This window comes from Vicugna pacos, chromosome 4 (assembly GCF_048564905.1).
Source record: "Vicugna pacos chromosome 4, VicPac4, whole genome shotgun sequence".
Lineage (NCBI taxonomy): Eukaryota > Metazoa > Chordata > Mammalia > Artiodactyla > Camelidae > Vicugna > Vicugna pacos.
The window spans coordinates 41,049,934-41,069,359 of NC_132990.1; the positions used below are offsets into that span (position 1 = coordinate 41,049,934).

General features: G+C 41.4%; 1 protein-coding gene across 2 annotated transcripts in view; it reads right to left on the minus strand.

Annotated features, from left to right (window-relative positions):
• Positions 1-908: 908 nt before the first annotated feature.
• The window catches only part of TRPM6 (transient receptor potential cation channel subfamily M member 6), a 121,637-nt gene continuing 103,119 nt past the window's right edge, over positions 909-19,426 (minus strand). For both annotated transcript variants that reach the window (XM_072959600.1, XM_015243670.3), the window contains exons 33-39: positions 19,264-19,329; positions 17,177-17,460; positions 16,815-16,897; positions 15,852-16,057; positions 9,563-9,614; positions 5,293-5,399; positions 909-2,684 (exon numbers count right to left, since the gene is read on the minus strand). In XM_072959600.1, coding sequence (XP_072815701.1) covers positions 2,551-2,684; positions 5,293-5,399; positions 9,563-9,614; positions 15,852-16,057; positions 16,815-16,897; positions 17,177-17,460; positions 19,264-19,329 — 932 coding nt within the window. In that variant the 3' untranslated portion in view covers positions 909-2,550. The remainder of the gene's footprint in view (positions 2,685-5,292; positions 5,400-9,562; positions 9,615-15,851; positions 16,058-16,814; positions 16,898-17,176; positions 17,461-19,263; positions 19,330-19,426) is intronic.

A 19,426-nucleotide genomic window follows, 5' to 3' on the forward strand; every position in this document is an offset into this window, starting at 1 on the left:
TGTCATGCTTTGTGTTAGACACTGGTGACTGATGGAGAAAGACAGCAAGCCATGACAGGAGCATCTGTGTCATGGCTTCTAGAACCTGAGTGATCTGTCTCACCTAAAACAGTAATAAACAACAACAACAACAATTTTTTTTAACTTTGATTAAATGGTTGGGAAGTTTGAGTCACCCAGCACTTGTTTTGCAAAGCCACAGAAAATAATAGGCTGAGAAACACCCAAAACTGTAATCTAAGCTCACTCCCCCGGAGATGTTAGAAGCTCTAAGATATCATGGGGAACGTCCAGCCTCATGGGAAGGAAGGCCTGTGCACAGGATTCCTTCAGGAAGGACACCCAGGAATCTGGCCACTTCTCTCGTCCCCAGACTCAGATCCCACCTGTGAGATGGGCTTCGGACTCATACAAGGATTACGCAGTCCGTTTTTCCTCAGTAGTTCCTAAAACCAGCCCTAACTATGTCTCTTTATTCGCCCTAATTCTCTTATCCCAGTTTGAACCTACTACCCACTGGCAGGTAGGGTATGGGACACATCTCTGGACTCCACATTTGCCCAGAAGTCAAATTTTTTAGCACTAACTGGAATCCAAACTTGGAACAACAGCAACAACAAAAGAAACAGGAGACCATAGAGCTTTTTGAGGGCAAGGAAATGCTAATGTTCACCGCATCCTCACTGCTTACACACTATAGAGAAGGCATTTATAAACATCTGTTGAATAAAATTGACAGAATGAATCCATTCATTCATTTGTGGTCCTGAATCAAATTCAAGACTGTCACCTTGGTGTCTGCATGCAGGTGACCCCACAGTGACCTTTGCCCAGCAGTTCATCTTTTTAAAATGTTATTCTAGTGATTTTTCTTAAAAAGAGAGAGAAAAAAATCACAACACAGAAAATTAAAATCAAAATGTATTTTTTTCAAGTTCCATTCCAGGTAAGAAATACTTGGCCAGTGAATTAATGCTTTTCGTTTGGCCCTGGGTAGGCAAATTGCCTCTTTCCGTAGTTGGGCATGGCTCTAAAGTGAGTACCAAAAGATCCCTTACTGATTTGCAGAATAGGATAAAGCAATTAAACCCTGAAAAAAAGCCTTAACATTTTATCCTCATTGCCAGTCAAGAAGTCATGCAAATTTCCCACCTCCCACCACCCCCAAAAGTTCTAATGGCCATACTCAGCCCTTGTGCAGCTCACAAGAATCAGACACGATCCTTGGCAAACCAAATCCTTGGCTTTCCATCCTGCTATCCCTGGGCTACTACACGTCCCCTAAGTGCAACCTAACAATGCAGGAGTGTGGATTTAGAAAACAAGCCAGCTAATGTAAGGGCTAAGTTGAAAATTTCAGCCCCAGGAGATTTGCTGCTGGTGGGATGGAACACTTTGTAACGAGGGAAGGAGGTGCAGGGGGAGAGGGGAGAAGCTTCCCCCAGCTCTCCGACCCCTCCCTGTGTGAAAAGCTCATGCTTGTTCTGAGGTAGGGCACCCCCGGCAAGTACAAAAGAGGGACAACTGGTCCTCCAGACATGCTGTACAGCGTGGCTTCTGGGACCCTCCCTTCAGGCCTCTGAAATTCATTATATGTTCTCAGGTCAGACTTAAAATACACATTCCAGTCCTCTTGAAGCCACCAGAGCTCTGCACGGCAATGAAGCCTGTTTTCATTCAGAAACCCCATCTTTCCTCTGAGACCTGACATAAAGTAATTTCGCTTGCAATATTATATACACAGCTTTGAAAAAGGGGGTGATGCTTTAGAGGCTGGCTGAGTCAACTGTCTAACCAAAAGTGTCCCTGAGCTTAAGTAAAGGGAAAACATTTCTTTAAAAAAAAAAAAAAGGATGCAAGGGCATTTGGTTTGATTTCTCTTTTCTTTCTTTCAGAGAACACTGAAATCCCCAAGTATCATTTGATTCACTGACAATACCTCAAAACCATCTAGATTTCACCAAGATGCTAACTTCTCTCTGGTTACTTTGTGCAGGAGGGTGCTCCAGTCTGTGCAAAGACACCCTCGCTCATTGTTTTCCTTTCTGCCTCTATTCAAAGCCCTATGCTGCTGGAAAGGAGAGAGGAGGAAATCAAGGAACTTTTTTATGTACATATATACATAAACACAATACGTGGTGAGGTGATGCACACACAGTGAGAAAATAAATTAAATTCATCTGCCTGGTTCTTTAGTGCCCAGCATGCTGCTCCAAGGGTTCTAAGTGACCAGCTAATGCAATGAGGTATGAAGGAGCAGCACCTGTGGCTGACTCATCCGAGAGTCTTCCTGTGCAACTTGAGGATGACAGACAGATGCCAAGCCCCCTGCACGCAGGGCAGTATCTAGGAGAACCCGTGCGTCACACACCAGTGAGGCCCTCGGGCAGGGGAGACATGAGGCTCAGAAGGCGCGTCCCAGGAGGCCCTCTGGGTAAGGCCATCCTGGCAAAGGCTCTGACATAATCAATGTCACCTCAATCCATCTATGTTACCACAGAGTCCACAGAAGGGAGGGGAAGGGCTGTCACCCTCTTACAGCTCCCTTTTTCACAGTTGTGTGAGGTCTTCTGGGCAATCACTGCCTTCTTCCCCTGCTGGAGTCTCCACAGCTGGTTCTATTTTGATTTCAAGTCCAAGGGCAGAATTTATCTTTCCAGGGGAATAGTTATTTCTTTTTAAATCTGCAAGGAAGACAGTTAAGACTGTTACAGGGAGTCCTTAGGAATCCAATACTCACACAGTTGATCGGACTAGGACTTTAGGCCAGTGCTCAGAGAGGAATCCGCTTCTTCTGGCCACTGATACGTGAAGCTCAAGCCTTTGACTGTGTCCAAGCTCTGTCCCCATCCCCTCACCCTGCACACATGTGCTTCTAACTCCCCAGTGCTGTTTTAGGCTGTGTTCACTGGGGCGAGGGAGGCAAGATTGATTCAATGCATTGATTCAATGCATGGTGCCCTATAAGACATGACCTGGCCAGAGTTAAGTGACGCCAGACTGGAAACAGGGCATTTTCACCATTGAATGGTGGCAGAGCTCAGCCAAAATGGTGGGCTCGAGATGTCAGCGGTCAGTCTTCTGGCACAAAGCTGTACCTCAGGCTTGGCCCCACCTATGAAAGTTTCCACCAATCATCAAATCTAAAGCCTCCTTCTTAATTTTGACAGGGAAATTATCAAAAGAAATCATGACTAAGGGTAACCTCGGGGGAGAAACGTACGAAGAGAATGTGCTTTAAATGTTTGTATAGCGGGTGGGGGTAGAGCTCAGTGGTAGAACATGCTTAATTTTAAAAACAATGTTTGCGTGCCATTTTTTGTCATGTTGATGGAATCAGTTAACCTTAAATGTGCATTCTGTGTATTGTTCTTTAACATTAAATGAAGATTATCTGGATATAAAACTAATACATATTACAACTTAATAATAACCAACAGTTATTGAACGCATACATAAATTACTTCAATCCTCACACAAACTTTATGAGATAGGTGCTATTACCCCCAATTTACAGATTAGAAAACTGATGCCCAAGGTCAAACTAGTGAAAAGCAATTCTGTAATGTGAGCTCAACCTATGGGTCCCATGCTCTTATACACTATCCTAAACTACCTCTCTTTAAAAAAAACTAACTAAAACATAATAAAACAAAAAGAAAAATCACCCCAATCCTATTTTCTATACGAAACTTTTTTTAGTTCAAATTTCCGAATGTTTGAGTAAACAAGGATATTCCTTATTTCCATGTAAATGTGTTAACTAAGGTTTTGAAAGAAAGGATTAGGTCCAGAAATGGAGGAATTATTGAATTACTCACTCAAGACCCACCATGGTAGGTAAAAAGAGAAATAAAGAAGAGAAAAAAATCTCAGTCATACAGAAGAGGATGGAAGCAGTGAGTTATGCCTCAAGTCTGGTTCTCTCCTGGCTGACTAGATGTTTCTCTCCTGTATCTTCAACAATGGGAAGCTACCCTGCCCAGGGGAACAATGAATAAGACCTGGGAAGAGGCTGGCGCCTGAGGGCACTGAGTTAGGGGCTGGACTCCAGCCTGCAATCCTGGGGTGACTGACGTGTGTCGCCTCCGCCTCCCGTAGGACCCTTACCTGGAGGCCCCACGCCGCAGGGCCCAGCCCCTGCTGAGCACGGGGGAGGCCAGGGGGCAGCTCGGCCAGGGTGCTGGGACTGATCTCTTGGCCCAGTTCTGCTGTGTGGTTTGGGGGAACAAGTCCTGGGCAGCCACCCGATGAGAGTGATGGCCCTCCTCTCTGTGCTGCTCCAACCTGACGCCCCCACCCTGACCACCCACACCACCGTCACCGCCACTACCACCACCCCTGGCTGCCAAGCTGCTTCCCATGGGAACTGGAAGCTGCCCCACATCCTTGTCTTTTGCTACATCACACCCACAAGAGCGACTCCCACCTCTGACTCCAACAAGATTAGAAATTGCCCTCCTTTGTTGTGAATTTACACCTACTCCATCCCAAGTTACAATGGATGGTGACCTTCTACGGATTTCCAATTCAGGGTATGATCATTTATGATAAGGCAGGAAGGGCTACTCAGCTTCAAAGACGTGAAATTCCATTCTAAGGACAAGTGTGGTATGACCTAAGGAAAAGAGGGAGCCGGCCGAGACAGACATAAAGCATCCCTTCTGAGATAAAAGGAAGGAATGCAGCAGAGCTGGGGCTGCCAGTCTGGGGGGGCACAGACCTCCAGCCGCTTGCTTTTATGTTAGGAATATTTTTCTGTGCTGACTATATTAGTTTCACAGAAAGTGTGCCATGTTATCAAATCAGATTTTAAAAATATACCTTGCAATGTATGTTTAAACTGGCAGGGTTTTATAGTCAAAAGCACTCCTTTAATTGATAGCTGTTTCCCTCCATACCTGACCTTCCCAAGTATCCAATGAGTAAATAAGAACGGACTAGAAATACCGTGGGTACCACACAGGACCCAAAGAGGACGGGGGCGGGGCAGGGAACAGAGACCTGCCTCGGTCCAGTTTTACCCTAGTTACGTAGGTGGAACTCTTGCCTTGGAGAGACTGTGACAAGTACTGGGCCCAACGTTGTTTTATCACATTTTGGCAGAACCTGAAGTAAATCCCTGTCTTTTTAATCCCTTTAGAGACTTGAAAAATTTGCAGTCAGAAAGTCAGGCCTCGACTACGAATGAGATAAAAATGTGATTAAGATTTTCTCCTCTATCCCAGGTTACAATGGATGTTGTTCAATGAGAGATTTACTTAGAGAAAAATAGAATTGTTTGGGGCATACCCGGGAGTTTGAGCTTCCGGCAGCAGGAGTTGCAACGATGTTTTGCAATGAAGTTTCTAATTGCATCTTCCCCTAAATTGGCTGGTCCAAACACCATTCCTCTTGATCTAGAGGAAATATCAGAATATCAATTAGATCACAGCTAAGAAAAAGGAGCTCAACCAGGATTCTCTGAGATACCGAACAGTATCCCATAGTAACCCTGTAAACTTGAAGGAGCCAACAAAGAATGGAGCACTTTGGGGAAGCAACAATGTTAGGTTTGCAAATTTAAAATTCAAATGCACTTCAATCTTTGTACCCAACTCCAAGACCCACTGTGAAACTCATTTCCACGCTAATCTGATAGAAGAGTGAATTTTCTATGTACCACATTAAAAGAAAATACAGTGAGACCCTTTTTAATGCATATGGGGTGAGAGAATGACATTCATTACCAACTGTTCCACTAGAAGACCCGAAAGGTAAGGTATAAAGTAAAACAAATTTGCTATTGGAACACGCTTTCTGAAAAGACCGACATTCGCTGTTTCAAACCCAAATACTGCTCTGAAAATAACAAATGTCCTCAAATACAAATGTGCGACAAAACCCTACATCGAGTATTCATGGCTCTTCCGATAGCTATTTCTACCCTGCAAACTGTCATAGCCAGGCTCTTAGTGAAAAGACAAGACTACTAGGAGACAGTGATTTTGTGGAAGTAAACTACATTTGCTAAACACAGGTGACAACATTACAAACAAAATGAGGATATATCAGGCACATTTTGAACACTATAATTATAATAGATCCTTAGTAGATTCTAGGATCAATGTTCATCCGCCATCAGATCACACACAACCACTATTCTTCGGCTGACACTCCACATACCACGGAACACAGCACACAAGAAACACTTTCAGAGAAACTTTATGAAAGCTAATATTTTATTTTAATGACATGCAGAGTGGAAAACAGCACATTTTAAAATCTGAACTCAATTACCGCTCTTAAATACCACGTCTTAAGAAAAAAGAAAAGCAAACTATCACAAAAGGAAACAATAAACTTTGCTTCTAAGGAATGTGGGTTTTCAAAAGGGACGTGGTGTAAAAATGGGCTTTTTTTTCCATCCGAGTATTGAAACATTTATCTCAATTTCCACTTCCTTTCGGCAGAATAACAGTAGCTGCTCTGAAGATGTGCCAAGCTCAGAATGAGGGCTGATGTCAGTTTGATCTCAGATTGCCTCTTTGCTCTGAGGCGAGTAGGTGGAGGAAACCTCTTGGGAAGACAACGTGAACAGACACCCAGGGTTAACTTTCTTGGTCACTCAATCTCCCTTACAAAGCACGGCTCTGGTGGTATTTACTGGGCTGCATGAGATGCCTCTTGTTAACTATTCCTCTTTCAGTCCATCTGGTATGGAACCACTTCTATAAGGCAAAACCAAATGTGGCGAAGAAATAGAATCACTCAATATTTAGTACCAGAACTCCGTGATGCTGATAAAGTGAAAAAATGAAGGGGTTATTTTAGTCATTAAAATTGAAGAATCCCTTTTATAGTCTCTCTGGCATGACCCTGATGGAATATTTCACTCTTCTGCATTCTGCACTGCCGTTTCTTTCCTCCCAGTAAAACATGAAAGTTCCCAACTTAGAAATGTATCATTGATTCTCAGATAAAAGCTGAAAGCTAAATCATTTCCCTCTATGAGCTTTGTTAAAGTTAAGACAGAAGACTCAGTGGGTGGAGGGCAGAGCTCAGTGGCAGAGTGCATTGGCATGCACGAGGTCCTGGGTTCAACCCTCAGTGCCTCTGTGAAGCGGGGAAAACAATAAAAATAGAAAAAAAAAACCCAAGTTTTTAAAAGACACAAGAATCAAAACTACTGCAATACGTATACATCAGGTGCTCAACAGGGGACACCTGTGAAGGAGGGTGGTTGAAGGGACATTCGCACAGCACGCCCACAGCCCTGCAGACTCAGATAACCACATCTGAATAAAAAGACAACTGTTTTCCGGATTTTTCACCGCACAGGAAAGCAGGTGGTTGCTTGGTTCCACATTCGAGGAAATGCTAATTAGTGCCATGTAGACAGAGATTTACTAGAGAACATCTCACTATTATTATCATTTCATACTTATCAAATGGCCAAAACCATCAAGGCAGTGAGAAGATGCAGTCCCAAACTACCGATAGCACCAAGGCAGCCTCCACTGAGAGTCGATCACCTGGGGAACCGAGTGGCCAGAGAGGCTCTGAGGGAGAAGGTCTGATGACTCTGCCTTCAAGGGCAAAAGGTTGGGGAAAGGTAGAAGACAGCAGGCAACAGAGACAGTATCAGAATTTGCACCACAAAAAACATCTTCCCTTTTGGTAGAGGATCATTCCCTTTCATTGACCCCTTCTCCTCACAGGCAAGTTACCAGCTCCACTGAGCTCCATTTTTCTCACTGGTGAACTGGGACTGAAGATGCAGAGGGAAATAAAGAACATGTGAAAGCACCTGCTTCTCAAACTTTCATTTACACCAAATCACCTGAAGATCTCGTGAAAATTCAGATTCAGATTCAGGAAGTCTAGGGAGGATCTTGAGAGTCTGCAGTTCTAACCATCTCCCAGGTGACGCTGATGTTACTGGTCCACAGCCCATGCTTTGTGTAGCAAAGGATTAACACGCAGATGGTATCGAAAAATGCGAGCCTCACTGAACTAATTAGGGGTAATTTACCACACTGTGAAAAAGTAGTATTTCTTATTATCTTCACCAGGAAGACCAAATGCACCCAGAATTAGGTGACCCCACCAACCAGGCAGGCTACAGTGATACAATCCATCCATTTCCATCCATATCCTCAAGTCATAAAAAATGAAGTTTGCCATAAGACAGAGCCTTCCAACCCTGACTGCCTGTCAGAATCACCTGGGGAACCTTTAAGAAGTACAGACATCAGGGCCCTCTCCTCTGCGATTCTGACTTGATGCTAATTCTGAGCAGCTTTTTTTTTTTCTCTTTAAGTTCCCTAGGTGACCCTAATAGAAATTGAGACCCACTGGCCTATAGGATGCAATTAAATACTCAACTGTCAAGTGGAATAATATAATCTTCTTAGAATTCTAAAAGTTAGAAATATTCAGGTCATATTAAATATATATACCAAGGTCAAAACTTAATAAATGATAGAGTATATGTAAACTTAGAGCATTATATATGCAAAAATTTTTTCAATGCAAAATTATAAAGGAAGGGCTTAAAAATTATAAAGGGTTCCTACTACAAACCCTTGGGCACACAGGGCTACTGAAGAAATAATGCGTATTTTTATCTAAAAACACTTTAGCTTGGCTAAACGGAAAAATAACAAAGCCTGTATCTGTACCATAAGGGTTACAACGTGAACTCCATGGTCACCTATCATGAGAATCGGATGCACAGGAACGGTATGGATTGGCTTTATCTTCTCCAGCTCACCTAGTTCAAAGAAATAGCTAATACACTTTTAGGTGGACCTCTTTGCATAGAAGCCTGCAATAGCCAAAACATGGAAACAGCCTAAATGTCCATCAACAGATGACTGGATAAAGAAGATGTGGTATATTTATACAATGGAATACTACTCAGCCATAAAAACCGACAACATAATGCCATTTGCAGCAACATGGATGCTCCTAGAGAATGTCATTCTAAGTGAAGTAAGCCAGAAAGAGAAAGAAAAATACCATATGAGATCGCTCATATGTGGAATCTAAAAAACAAAAACAAACAAACAAACAAAAACAAAGCATAAATACAGGACAGAAATAGACTCATGGACAGAGAATACAGACTTGTGGTTACGGGGGGGGGTAGAGGGTGGGAAGGGATAGACTGGGATTTCAAAATTGTAGAATAGATAAACAAGATTACACTGTATAGCACAGGGAAATATACACAAAATGTTATGATAAATCACAGAGAAAAAAATGTGACAATGAGTGTGTATATGTCCATGAATGACTGAAAAATTGTGCTGAACACTGGAATTTGACACAACACTGTAAAATGATTATGAATCAATAAAAAATGTTAAAAAAAAATGTGACAATGAGTGTGTATATGTCCATGAATGACTGAAAAATTGTGCTGAACACTGGAATTTGACACAACATTGTAAAATGATTATAAATCAATAAAAAATGTTAAAAAAATAAAAATAAAAATATTTTTATTAAAAAAAAGAAATCATGTACAATGTGTTAAATGCAATTTTCTAAATGATAACATCATAAATTAACTTACTGTTTGTCTTCAGGTTTTATAACAGATGGGTCTGTCAAATTTTCTCCAACACCTCCAAAGAAAAAGAAAATTCATTTAGCAAACGAGGAATTTCATTTTCTCAGAAATTCAGGAAAATAATAACCAAATTTTAACTTCTTTCTTTAAACCTACATCCACCCTGTAGTGCATTAAACATCATGTGAATTAACTGTACTATAAAAATTATCCAGGCATATTTGAATGTATTAGTTAATGTGCTGTTTCCTGCAACCCTCTCTATTATGCTAAAATAAACTTCTAGGTTACAAATGACTGTTTTTGTAATGTATTCACAGTCATTGATAATAGCATCTATCATTCATTTACCACTTGTATATACTAGACATTCTAATTTTATTTTCTTGGCAATCATGAAAAATAAGCATTAGCATCCTCATAGCCTCGTTTTACCAATGAGAACATTGATGTTCAAAGAGATTAAGCAATTTATCAGAAGTTGCACAGTCCACAAGAGGTCGTAACTCAATTCAAGCTGAGCCAAAGCTTGTGTCCCTCCCACTAGTCCATGGTCTCCTTAGATGGAGTCCATCAGTGCTCAGCAAGGTGCAAGGTGCTGTGTGGTTCTGCAGGTGAAACCTCTGCTCCATCAAAGACACACATCAAATGCTATATATATAGAATTTTAAACAGAAAAATATAAACACCCCACATTCTTGATCTGGGTGCTGGTTACACACATATGTTCAGTTGTGGAAACTCTTTGAGCTGTGTGCTTATGCTGCGTGCACTTTCCTGAATGTGTGTGATTCTTCAATCAAATTTACTTTTTTAAAGATGACATCAAAGCATAAAAGGATAACATAAGTGTAATTTAAAGCTAACACTTATCAAAACAGAGATCAATGCCAAAGCAAATCTCTGTTATAAAATGCAAGTCGTGGTGAGACTGATTTCCAACAGCAGCATTTCACAGACAAGACAGCCAGTCAGGCAGGTGAATGCACCAGGTGGGCATAAGCCAGCGGGATTTCTGAGGTCAGCCTCTAATCAGCACTGGTTCTCGCGGCTTGGAAGAGACCACCCTTGTGGGAAATTTATTTAAAAATCATATAAAATGTATAACACATATTTCTATTTGGTTAAAAAAGTTTCCTAACCACTATTTTAAAAAAGATTTTTACTATGTTCTCTATGTTTTTACTACATGCTAAACCTTTCACAAGAAAATGTAATCCTTATATAGTTTATAGACCATTCCCCTAAGAAACTGACTTCCTTAGGGAAATAACCTGTTTAAACAGGGATTTTCAACCTTTTTTGGGTCATGACCCTCTTTGTCAGTCTGATGAAGCTAAGGGACCTCCTTCTCAGAATAATATTTTAAAATATATAATCTGAATGCATACGATTACAAAGGAAACCAATAATACTGAAATACAGTGACCAAAATATTTTAAAATTTTACTGCAATACATGTGCTTCTTTAATAGCACGTTAAATAACAGGATCTAGCACAAGTTTAATAACATTTTAACATCCAACTAGTAATAAATATAACCAGAATTTTGAGATATCTGCCAGCACTCTAATGTGCTATGTTAATACCTGTAATTGCTATTGCAAACAGTCATGGCTCCTGTGAATACCACTGTGGTTTGCCGTCTCCATTAATAACTGGAGGAAATGATGAATTTCAGCCACAGTTAAGTGAAATAAAGGTGTAACTTAAATTTGTTTTTTCATCAAAGTTTATAGATCCTCTGAATCCTACCCAGGGACCCTTAAAGAACCACTGGCTCAGGATTTTTGTATACTGATTTTGAATAGGGAAAGGGAAAATAAGACTGAAACACAGGCTCAGGGGGAAGTGTGCAAAATGTGCTTTGCTTGGCCTTTATTCTTTTTACAGGAAAAGTCATAGGAAGAGGCTGGGCTCTGTATGCTTTTCTCATTACAGACATATGAAGGACAGCCTAATGGGACCCTAGCTATACAGTAAACATGTAGTAAATAAACAGAACAACTATGTTTAACTCTGCAGTAAATAAAGAGCACTATGTAGTAAATACACAGAACAACAGACAAATAGCCCAGGTCCCACCAACAGAGACTAACGGCTACAAAACCTTCACACGTTTAGGCTCAGGTCTGACTTTATGTCTGCAATTCCCGGCAATGATGAAAGCTTAAGGCTGACGTGTGAGTAAACTGTAGATTTAAGCTGGGGATATGCAGCTTAAATCTTAACACCTAAAGAATTGGGGGGAAAAGGAAGTTTTAAGGAAAAAAGTCTATCAAGGTCACATCAGCTCCCGTTTACTTTCCATCTCACTGCTCATCCAAAGTCAAAGGATCTGGGTCCCACTCCCGGCCCCATCACTGTCTAGCTGTGTGACCTGGACACCTTCTTTAGTCTCTGTGAGTCTCAGTTTTATCATCTGAAAGCATGAATAATCACGGGCCTTATGCTGTAGGGCTTCTGAGAGGATTACATGAACTACCATGCAAACTGCTTAGCAAAATGACCCAGAGGAAGCTACAACGCGTCAGCTGCTATTTCCATTGTCTTTATTCGAGCGAGAGCTCTTATGAAGTTAAATTCTGTCTTCTTACCACTGGTAAAACCATGTTCCGTTTATTTCACTTCCCTAAAGTACTGTTTTCTAATGAACAGAACAGCCATTAAGACTGAGGGCAAAGAATATCCCAAGCCTTTCTATCCTTAAACCCAGTGTGACAGCTCAAAGTTTAACTACTAGAAGCATATTTGGGGACCCTCGAATGGCAGACAGGGCACTCCAATGAGTGAAGAACAGAAAGCAGCTCAGAGGACCCGTCATGTTGCACCACCAGCATCATGACCATGCCCACCACCTCTGCCTCACTCAGCTACACAGGAGTCACCCAACTGGCAAACTTTAGCATAGACCCCATCCTACCCTCATCCACCTATTCACCTAGATAGATATCTGGAAAACATGAAAGATAATAAGACATTTTAAGATCTAAAAATCCCAATGATATCTCTTTACCAGCCTTAACAGAGTAACTGCCCACATACAAGCAGTACAGGACATGCCCTCAGGAGAAATTCAGAGACTTACATTCTGATCCCACCCACTTTGGGATGCATTCATGAACTTCTACATCTACGGAAAGTTACCTTCCTTGTAGCAGTAGAATGCGTCATGCTGATGCAGATGCAAATGCTGATTTATTCTGATTAAAAAAATTAATATCTCCAAAAGTTCTTTGAAAAATATAGTGAACTTGAAAAAAATACATGCCACAGACCACTGTAATGTGAAATACAATTGTTTTTCATTCTCATTTCTGGAAATTAAATATTGAATTTCACACATAATGATGATGATTCAGGCTGTCATATGAAAATTTTTAAATGGAAAGAGACTGGAAGACTACAGTGTAATTACAAGCGATCAGAAATTAGTCAAGCCTCTCCTTAGAGTTCAGCTTCCTGGCTTGATGTGGCAGCTCCTGGGTTAATGGTTGGCACTCCCTTGGAAGGAAGTAAAGAGGAAAAGAAAAGAAGAAACTGAAAGAATAAACTGCCAGAGGGTTTCTCATTCCTTCTTTCCTCCAAGCAATAGGGAGCCACAGCAAGCTGATCGGGGCTTCACTCTACAGACGCGGAAGCTGGGGTCTCCCAGAAGCACCACCAGGACCACACAGCTAAGCGTAGACTACCCACAGCTGAAGATTAACTTCCATTTTAACAAGCCACACAGAGATTAATACTAACAACAGCAACAATTAACATTTACTGTGTCGGGAACTTGCCTCATTTCAGCCCTTTAAGTGCATAATATTATTTACCCCAATTACAAATGAGGGAAGTGGGACTCAAGGTAGTTGTCCCCTGGTCACACAGCTAATTCATGGTGGAGCCAGGAGTCAAACCCCAGCACTGTGACTTCAGAGCTTCTCCTAACTGAGCCTAATTGGCCTTTCAGTCTCCACTCCTTGCCACCCAGACAATGTATATCATCTCTCCAAAGACTAGAAATACTAAACAATTAAATAAAAAACACAACTGAACTGAAAACTATTAGGACGTTTTAAGAATACATTATATTCTCCCATTTTTCCTGTCCAACCTGGTTTGGATTAAATATGATAATGCACATAAGCCTTAGCCAAGTGCCCGGCAAAAAAAAATAGTATTTAGTCAATGATAGCTAGTAATAGTACTACTATGGCTGCTTATAATTACTATTATAGGGTTCACGTTCTTCCATAAATTCAGGGCTAACCAATTAGCAAAAACTCTCTGGTAAGTATCTCAATTTCTTCATGCTCATTCTATGATGTCCAGTCTTCCCTCCTTTGAAGGTCAATATTTTGACATAGTTTATTTGGTGTCTGTTTCTGCAATTCACATAATTGCTCAGTTAAAAAAAAAAAGTTAATTCCTTTTTCCCCCAAGACTATCAACACAGCATTTGTTCTGTTTAATGCCACTTTGGATTACTAAGAGACATAAAAATCCCCAAACATAAACATCATTAAACAAAAACCTATTCAAGTGGAATACAAAACACACTGAAGAGTCATCATTAATTTCTTAAAGTTTTTCTTTGGTTGTTTTTTGTTTGTTTGTTTTCGCTTTTTAAACAACTCCACCCAAAACTCAAAGCGCAGACACTCAAGTACTCAAGATGAAAACAATCAAGCCTTCCCCAACATGAGCTACAAAAGCAGACGCCTTGGGCATCAGCGTGCTGGGTTTACATGGATCATGTACTTGCTGGTTTAAAAGCTGAATCATCTAGCCTGTTTTAACTTTGTTTACATTGCTTCCTAAAATACTGTGTTTGAGGGTTAGAAGTACAATTCAACCTTGTGAACAGCACAGATCTGAAAGGATGGAAGGACTTATATGTAGTTTGAAAAGTGCATATGTGTGTGTGTGTGTGTGTGTGTGTGTGTGTGTGTGTGTGTGTATCCTTGGGCGTGTGGCACAAATTTCAATCAACATGGCTTTGCAGTCTTAGTGGACATTGCTCACGATGCCCCAGGATTGTCTGCTTATTTCAACTGTCTCCAGCCTCAAAGTCTGGCTTTCAGCACAGAATCTAGGTCTGGAGAGATGGGAAAGTCAGAGAGGACAATGAAAGGCCCGATCTGTTTAAATGAACCAGAACATGGTAATGTCCTATGGGTATGAAACTTATAAAGAAATAGAAGGCAGTACAGTGAAAAGGAAAGAACACAGATGGTCAAACCAACTTAAGTCTGCATCCTGGCTCCCCCTTAAGTAGCTGTGCAACCTTGGGCAAGTTATTTAAACTTTCTGGGCCTAAATTCCCCATAATATCTACCTCGAGGTGCTGCTTCTGGGATTAAATGAGATAACTTCTATGAAAGGTCCTGGGATAAATCCCTTATTTAAAACCAAAGTCCCAGTTGGTGAGCCCAGGGACTAAACTTTGACCTTAATACATATTTCGTTCTGTCCCTGCAAGGAAAGCCTGCTAGAGATACTCTGTTTCGTGCTGCAGGATTATAAGTCACATGTGAGGTGTTGATAGTGGAAAGATGCACTGATCAAAGGCTTCCACTAAATAAGAGTGCACCACGTTGTCTCGCTCAGACCGAGTTCGTACTTTTGTGAACTGTTATATCAAGGTACACAGTGAAGAGAGCAAGCTAAATGATAAACTGCTAAAGTATTGGACTCGAAGTCATGAAAAATGACCAGAATTTAAACTTTCCTATGTGTATAAATGCATGCCTATGTCTTATTTTGAACATAAATCCAAAGAAAAGCCATAAAACTGGACAATTTGGTACAAAAATCATTTCCCATTTAGATTAAAATTTTAGATGCCATTAAATTTTAGGCAACTAATCATCTGCCTATATTTTTCTCTTGATCTAAGCGAGAAACAGCACAGCAGGTGCTCACTGTCATCCCTGTACAATGTCTCTGAAATAAACAGCCCCACCTCCCTTCAAAGCTAGACAGTCACTCCACACGTTATCCATCCTGGTTCTTACATGATCTCTCAGGACATGTGTCTGGTTCCTCCCACTTAAGACAGCTTCACAAATAATAAATAAATTCAGAAAACAGATACCATCTTCCATTTTCAAATTAAAAAAACACAAAAACACTACACACTGTCAAGAAAGGTCTCCACTGAAAGACCTTAACTCTGGCTTTGAGTAAAGAAAGAGCCAGGGTCGAATGAAGGTGACAATGGCACAGAGAAAGCAACCCCTGGTCAGTGTTTCCTGAACTTTGCCTCATGCCTGTTGTATCAAATCCTCAGCTATCAATCACCTTGCAAATCTAGGACCAGCAGCTCTCCCCGCGTATACTCATAGGTCCAGTGAGAGAAAGCCAGCATCAGCTCCTCCAGGGTGTTCCTGGGGGCAATCTCATCCCCGTTGTTGTTGTTGTACTTCCGGAACTCTCCAGTCACATACTTCTCAATGGTCAACCACTGGTTGGCTGAATGGCAGTAGATTAAGAAAACTTCCAGGAACCTGTGGGGTGGGGGGAGGAAGAGACCATTGATTCCCCACAGGGCAGCAAAGACAGGCCTCACATTACTGAACAGTCAGCAGCAGGGGAAATTACCCAGCTCTTGTCTGATGCAGCCTCAAGGCACATGCCCTTGCCTTTCTACTAAAGGAATGGAATGCAAAGATTGGGAGTTTCCCCCATGCTTCCCCACCTCCCTTCTCTTTGAGGAACTCTTGTATGAGTTCCAGACTCAACTTCGCTGGCCGTGCTCTATGAAGTTCCTTATAAATGAAACAATAAAACTTTACTGTTAAGTCCTCAGCACCAAATTATGATCTGTCTTGCTAAATGAATGCAAGTGTACAGAGACACTCAAGTGAAAGCAACAGGAGATCCTTCTTCTAAAGTTCCTAATTTCTGTAAGATATTAGGGCAAGAAACTATACTTAAAACAGAAGTGCTTTTCTGCCACCACGTTTCTGGACATTGGTAGCTACACCCAAGATCTGCCTGTCTTCGTAACTGAGAGGTTAGCCATGGCCTCTGCTTGATCGTCTCTCTTCCACTCACACAAGTTCAGCGATTTAAGCCAAAGTATCCCTGGGATGTCCAATTCTTTTTCTACTGTCTCCAAGAACTATGGAAGGAAGAAACTGAAGTTAAGTTCATGGGGAACTTCCCCACCGGTCTGGTACTTCTCATGACTGACAGGGCTGCAAAGAAATTGACAGAAATTCCCACTTAAAGTGAAGGGCCAGGACACCCACACTTCCTCACCTCGGCGTGTAGGGAATGGTCTGTGGTTTCACTTGGTTGAAGGTATAGATTAGTTTTTGAGCAGCTCTTTGTTGTTGAATTTCCTGCAAAAAAGGGAGCATTGATAAAAATACTAGTTTGCTATCACACACCTACTAATTAATGCAAATAGCATTACTCGGGGCCTCCCAGGGGTGATTATTCAGCCTTATTCAGCTCCTATCCCTACCCACTTCATCAGCAAAAGCCAAAAATAACACAATACCACCACCTCCAAAAAAGAGTAGGCTATCCTTCCGATTGAAGATCATGGCCTTCGACCAGGCTAGAGCCACATCCCCTTTCTGTGATCTTCCCACCTGGGCTGTGGGTCTCTGACTTACCCTGAGGCAAAGATGAAGCACGGTGCTCTCCTGGAAGATTTTGTACCATGTCTGCACGACCTCAGGGAGGAAGGACTTCATAATGAAAACCTGCCCTGGCTTGAGGACCTCATCTTCAGACCAGGTGCTGATGACTCTCAGGGCTTTGCGGAGGCCACCATCCATCTCCTCTTGGGACAACACCTGGATCATTGCAGACCTCCCTCGCTGGGACCACGAAGACATGCTTTTATCCAGATTCAAAGGGGAACTCTCCTCCAGCCTGTAGATGGTTACTTCTTCTCCTGCCGCAAAGAGAAGTCCAGGGGAGGGGTCAACGAGATCCATGTCTGTGACGTGAACGGCATCCTAAATTTCAACTCAGAACCAGTTCAGTTTCCTAAAGGACCAGAGGGGGATGGGAATTTCATCTGTACAGGGTCAAGTACAGACATCTGACCACGTGATAGTCCAGTAAAGAGGGAGAGGGCGAGAACAGACAAAGCGCCAGCTGTCACACAAGAATTAATTCACTGTAGACTACAACTGGACAAAAAGAAAGACAGAGAAGCAAGGCTAGGCTTCTTTTGTTACAAATACTTTCAAAGAGATAGTTTATTATTTATTGTGTTTATTATGATCACCCTTAGGAGCTGTTTCAGGCTTTTTTTTTTTCCCTAATCGCCCTTTCCCTGACATTTTAATACCAAAGATACACTGTATATCTGATTGGGTACTCTGTGTGTGTGTGTGTGTGTGTGTGTGTGTGTATGCTTTAATATAAAAAGATACAGATGTTTTTGCTCCCTTGGGGGTGATAGTACTCCACTGATAATTCATGGTTTAACCCAATTGGAGTTAGAATCAAAGTCATACCCCAGGGCCCCTCCCTCCCTCCCTTGTGCCTTCGGATAAGTTACTTCAAGCCTCACTTTCCTCATCAGTAAAATGGAAGTGAAAATAATGCTCACTCCACTGGGTTGTTGTAAAGGTTAAGTATGTTGTTAAGTATGTTAACCTGGCTAATGTGAAGTAGAACCTTGGATACAAACCCAACCCCACTCAAAGCTTTTATACATAAATGTTTTTAACTGCTTTGCACCTTCCACATTTAAGCTGTTGATCAGGAAGCAATTCTTATTCAGCCTAGACTTCACCTAATAGAGTATTTAATGCTTCCTAACAGAGGTAGCATATTCTATACAACTTCTGTCCAGCCTGTGTTTAATCTTCTCCTTGTATCCCTGTTTCAAATGGCTTTTTAAAAAAATAAATACTGTACTGGTTTACCAAGAAATTCGCTCATTCTTGTATTCAACTGTTTGCCAAAGAACATTTCTAAGCAATGCTTAGTAACATGTTTTCAAAAATTTATACTTGGTGCCCAGATAAATGCCACCAAAGATCTCTTTAGAGTTCTAAATACCTAGACGTTTGAGAACAGAGCTACTGAGTTGGAAAACCAGCCAAGGAGCCAAGTGGAGGAAAAGGTATTTGCATCAATGATCATCCCCACGTAAAGAGTGTAGGGAGAATCAAGACCTAGGACAGTGTGGGGCCCCTTGTGATTTTGCCGATTGGCAGGACAGAGAAACTCTGGCAGATTCGGCTGATGCCAGCTTGTTTTTCTTTACTACTCCAGCCTTTAAAAATGACATTTGTGCTCTGAGCTGAGAGCAATTAGTTTACAGGGAACAAAACAAACAAATAAAAAACAATATACAAAGCATTTCTCTTCAGATGTGTTAGCTTTTTCCGTATTGACATCTAACATTTTCTTCTGTGTTCATTACTCATGGTTGGTTGGTTCTTTTCTTTTCTACTTGTTTCCAGCCTTAAATCAGTGGATGCCAGGTGCAACATTATTGCTTTTTCCCAACTGCTGCTCATTATAGGTCCCATCCCCATAGTATATTAGATTTTGACCCCAGATACCAGCCAGGCAGTTAATAAGAGTTTCCATTTTAGGAAATTAATCTCACTAAACTGCAACCATGAGCGAAAGGAAATTTTCCACTAAAATGATGCAAAATGATTTCTCTTATGATTTACTCAGATGTTATGCCTTTATCCTGGCACAACCCCAAGAGGGTAGAAATGGCACTCACCAAACAGTTGGACTGGTGTAAATGGTATGCTCTGAGAAAGCCTCATTAAATTGTTCCTTTCAATGGCTGCAAACAAAAGTAGATTTATTATTTTAAGTATGCATCAGCGGGCTGAATTTACAGAAGGCCTCCCCCACATCAATATACTCAAATAATACCAAAG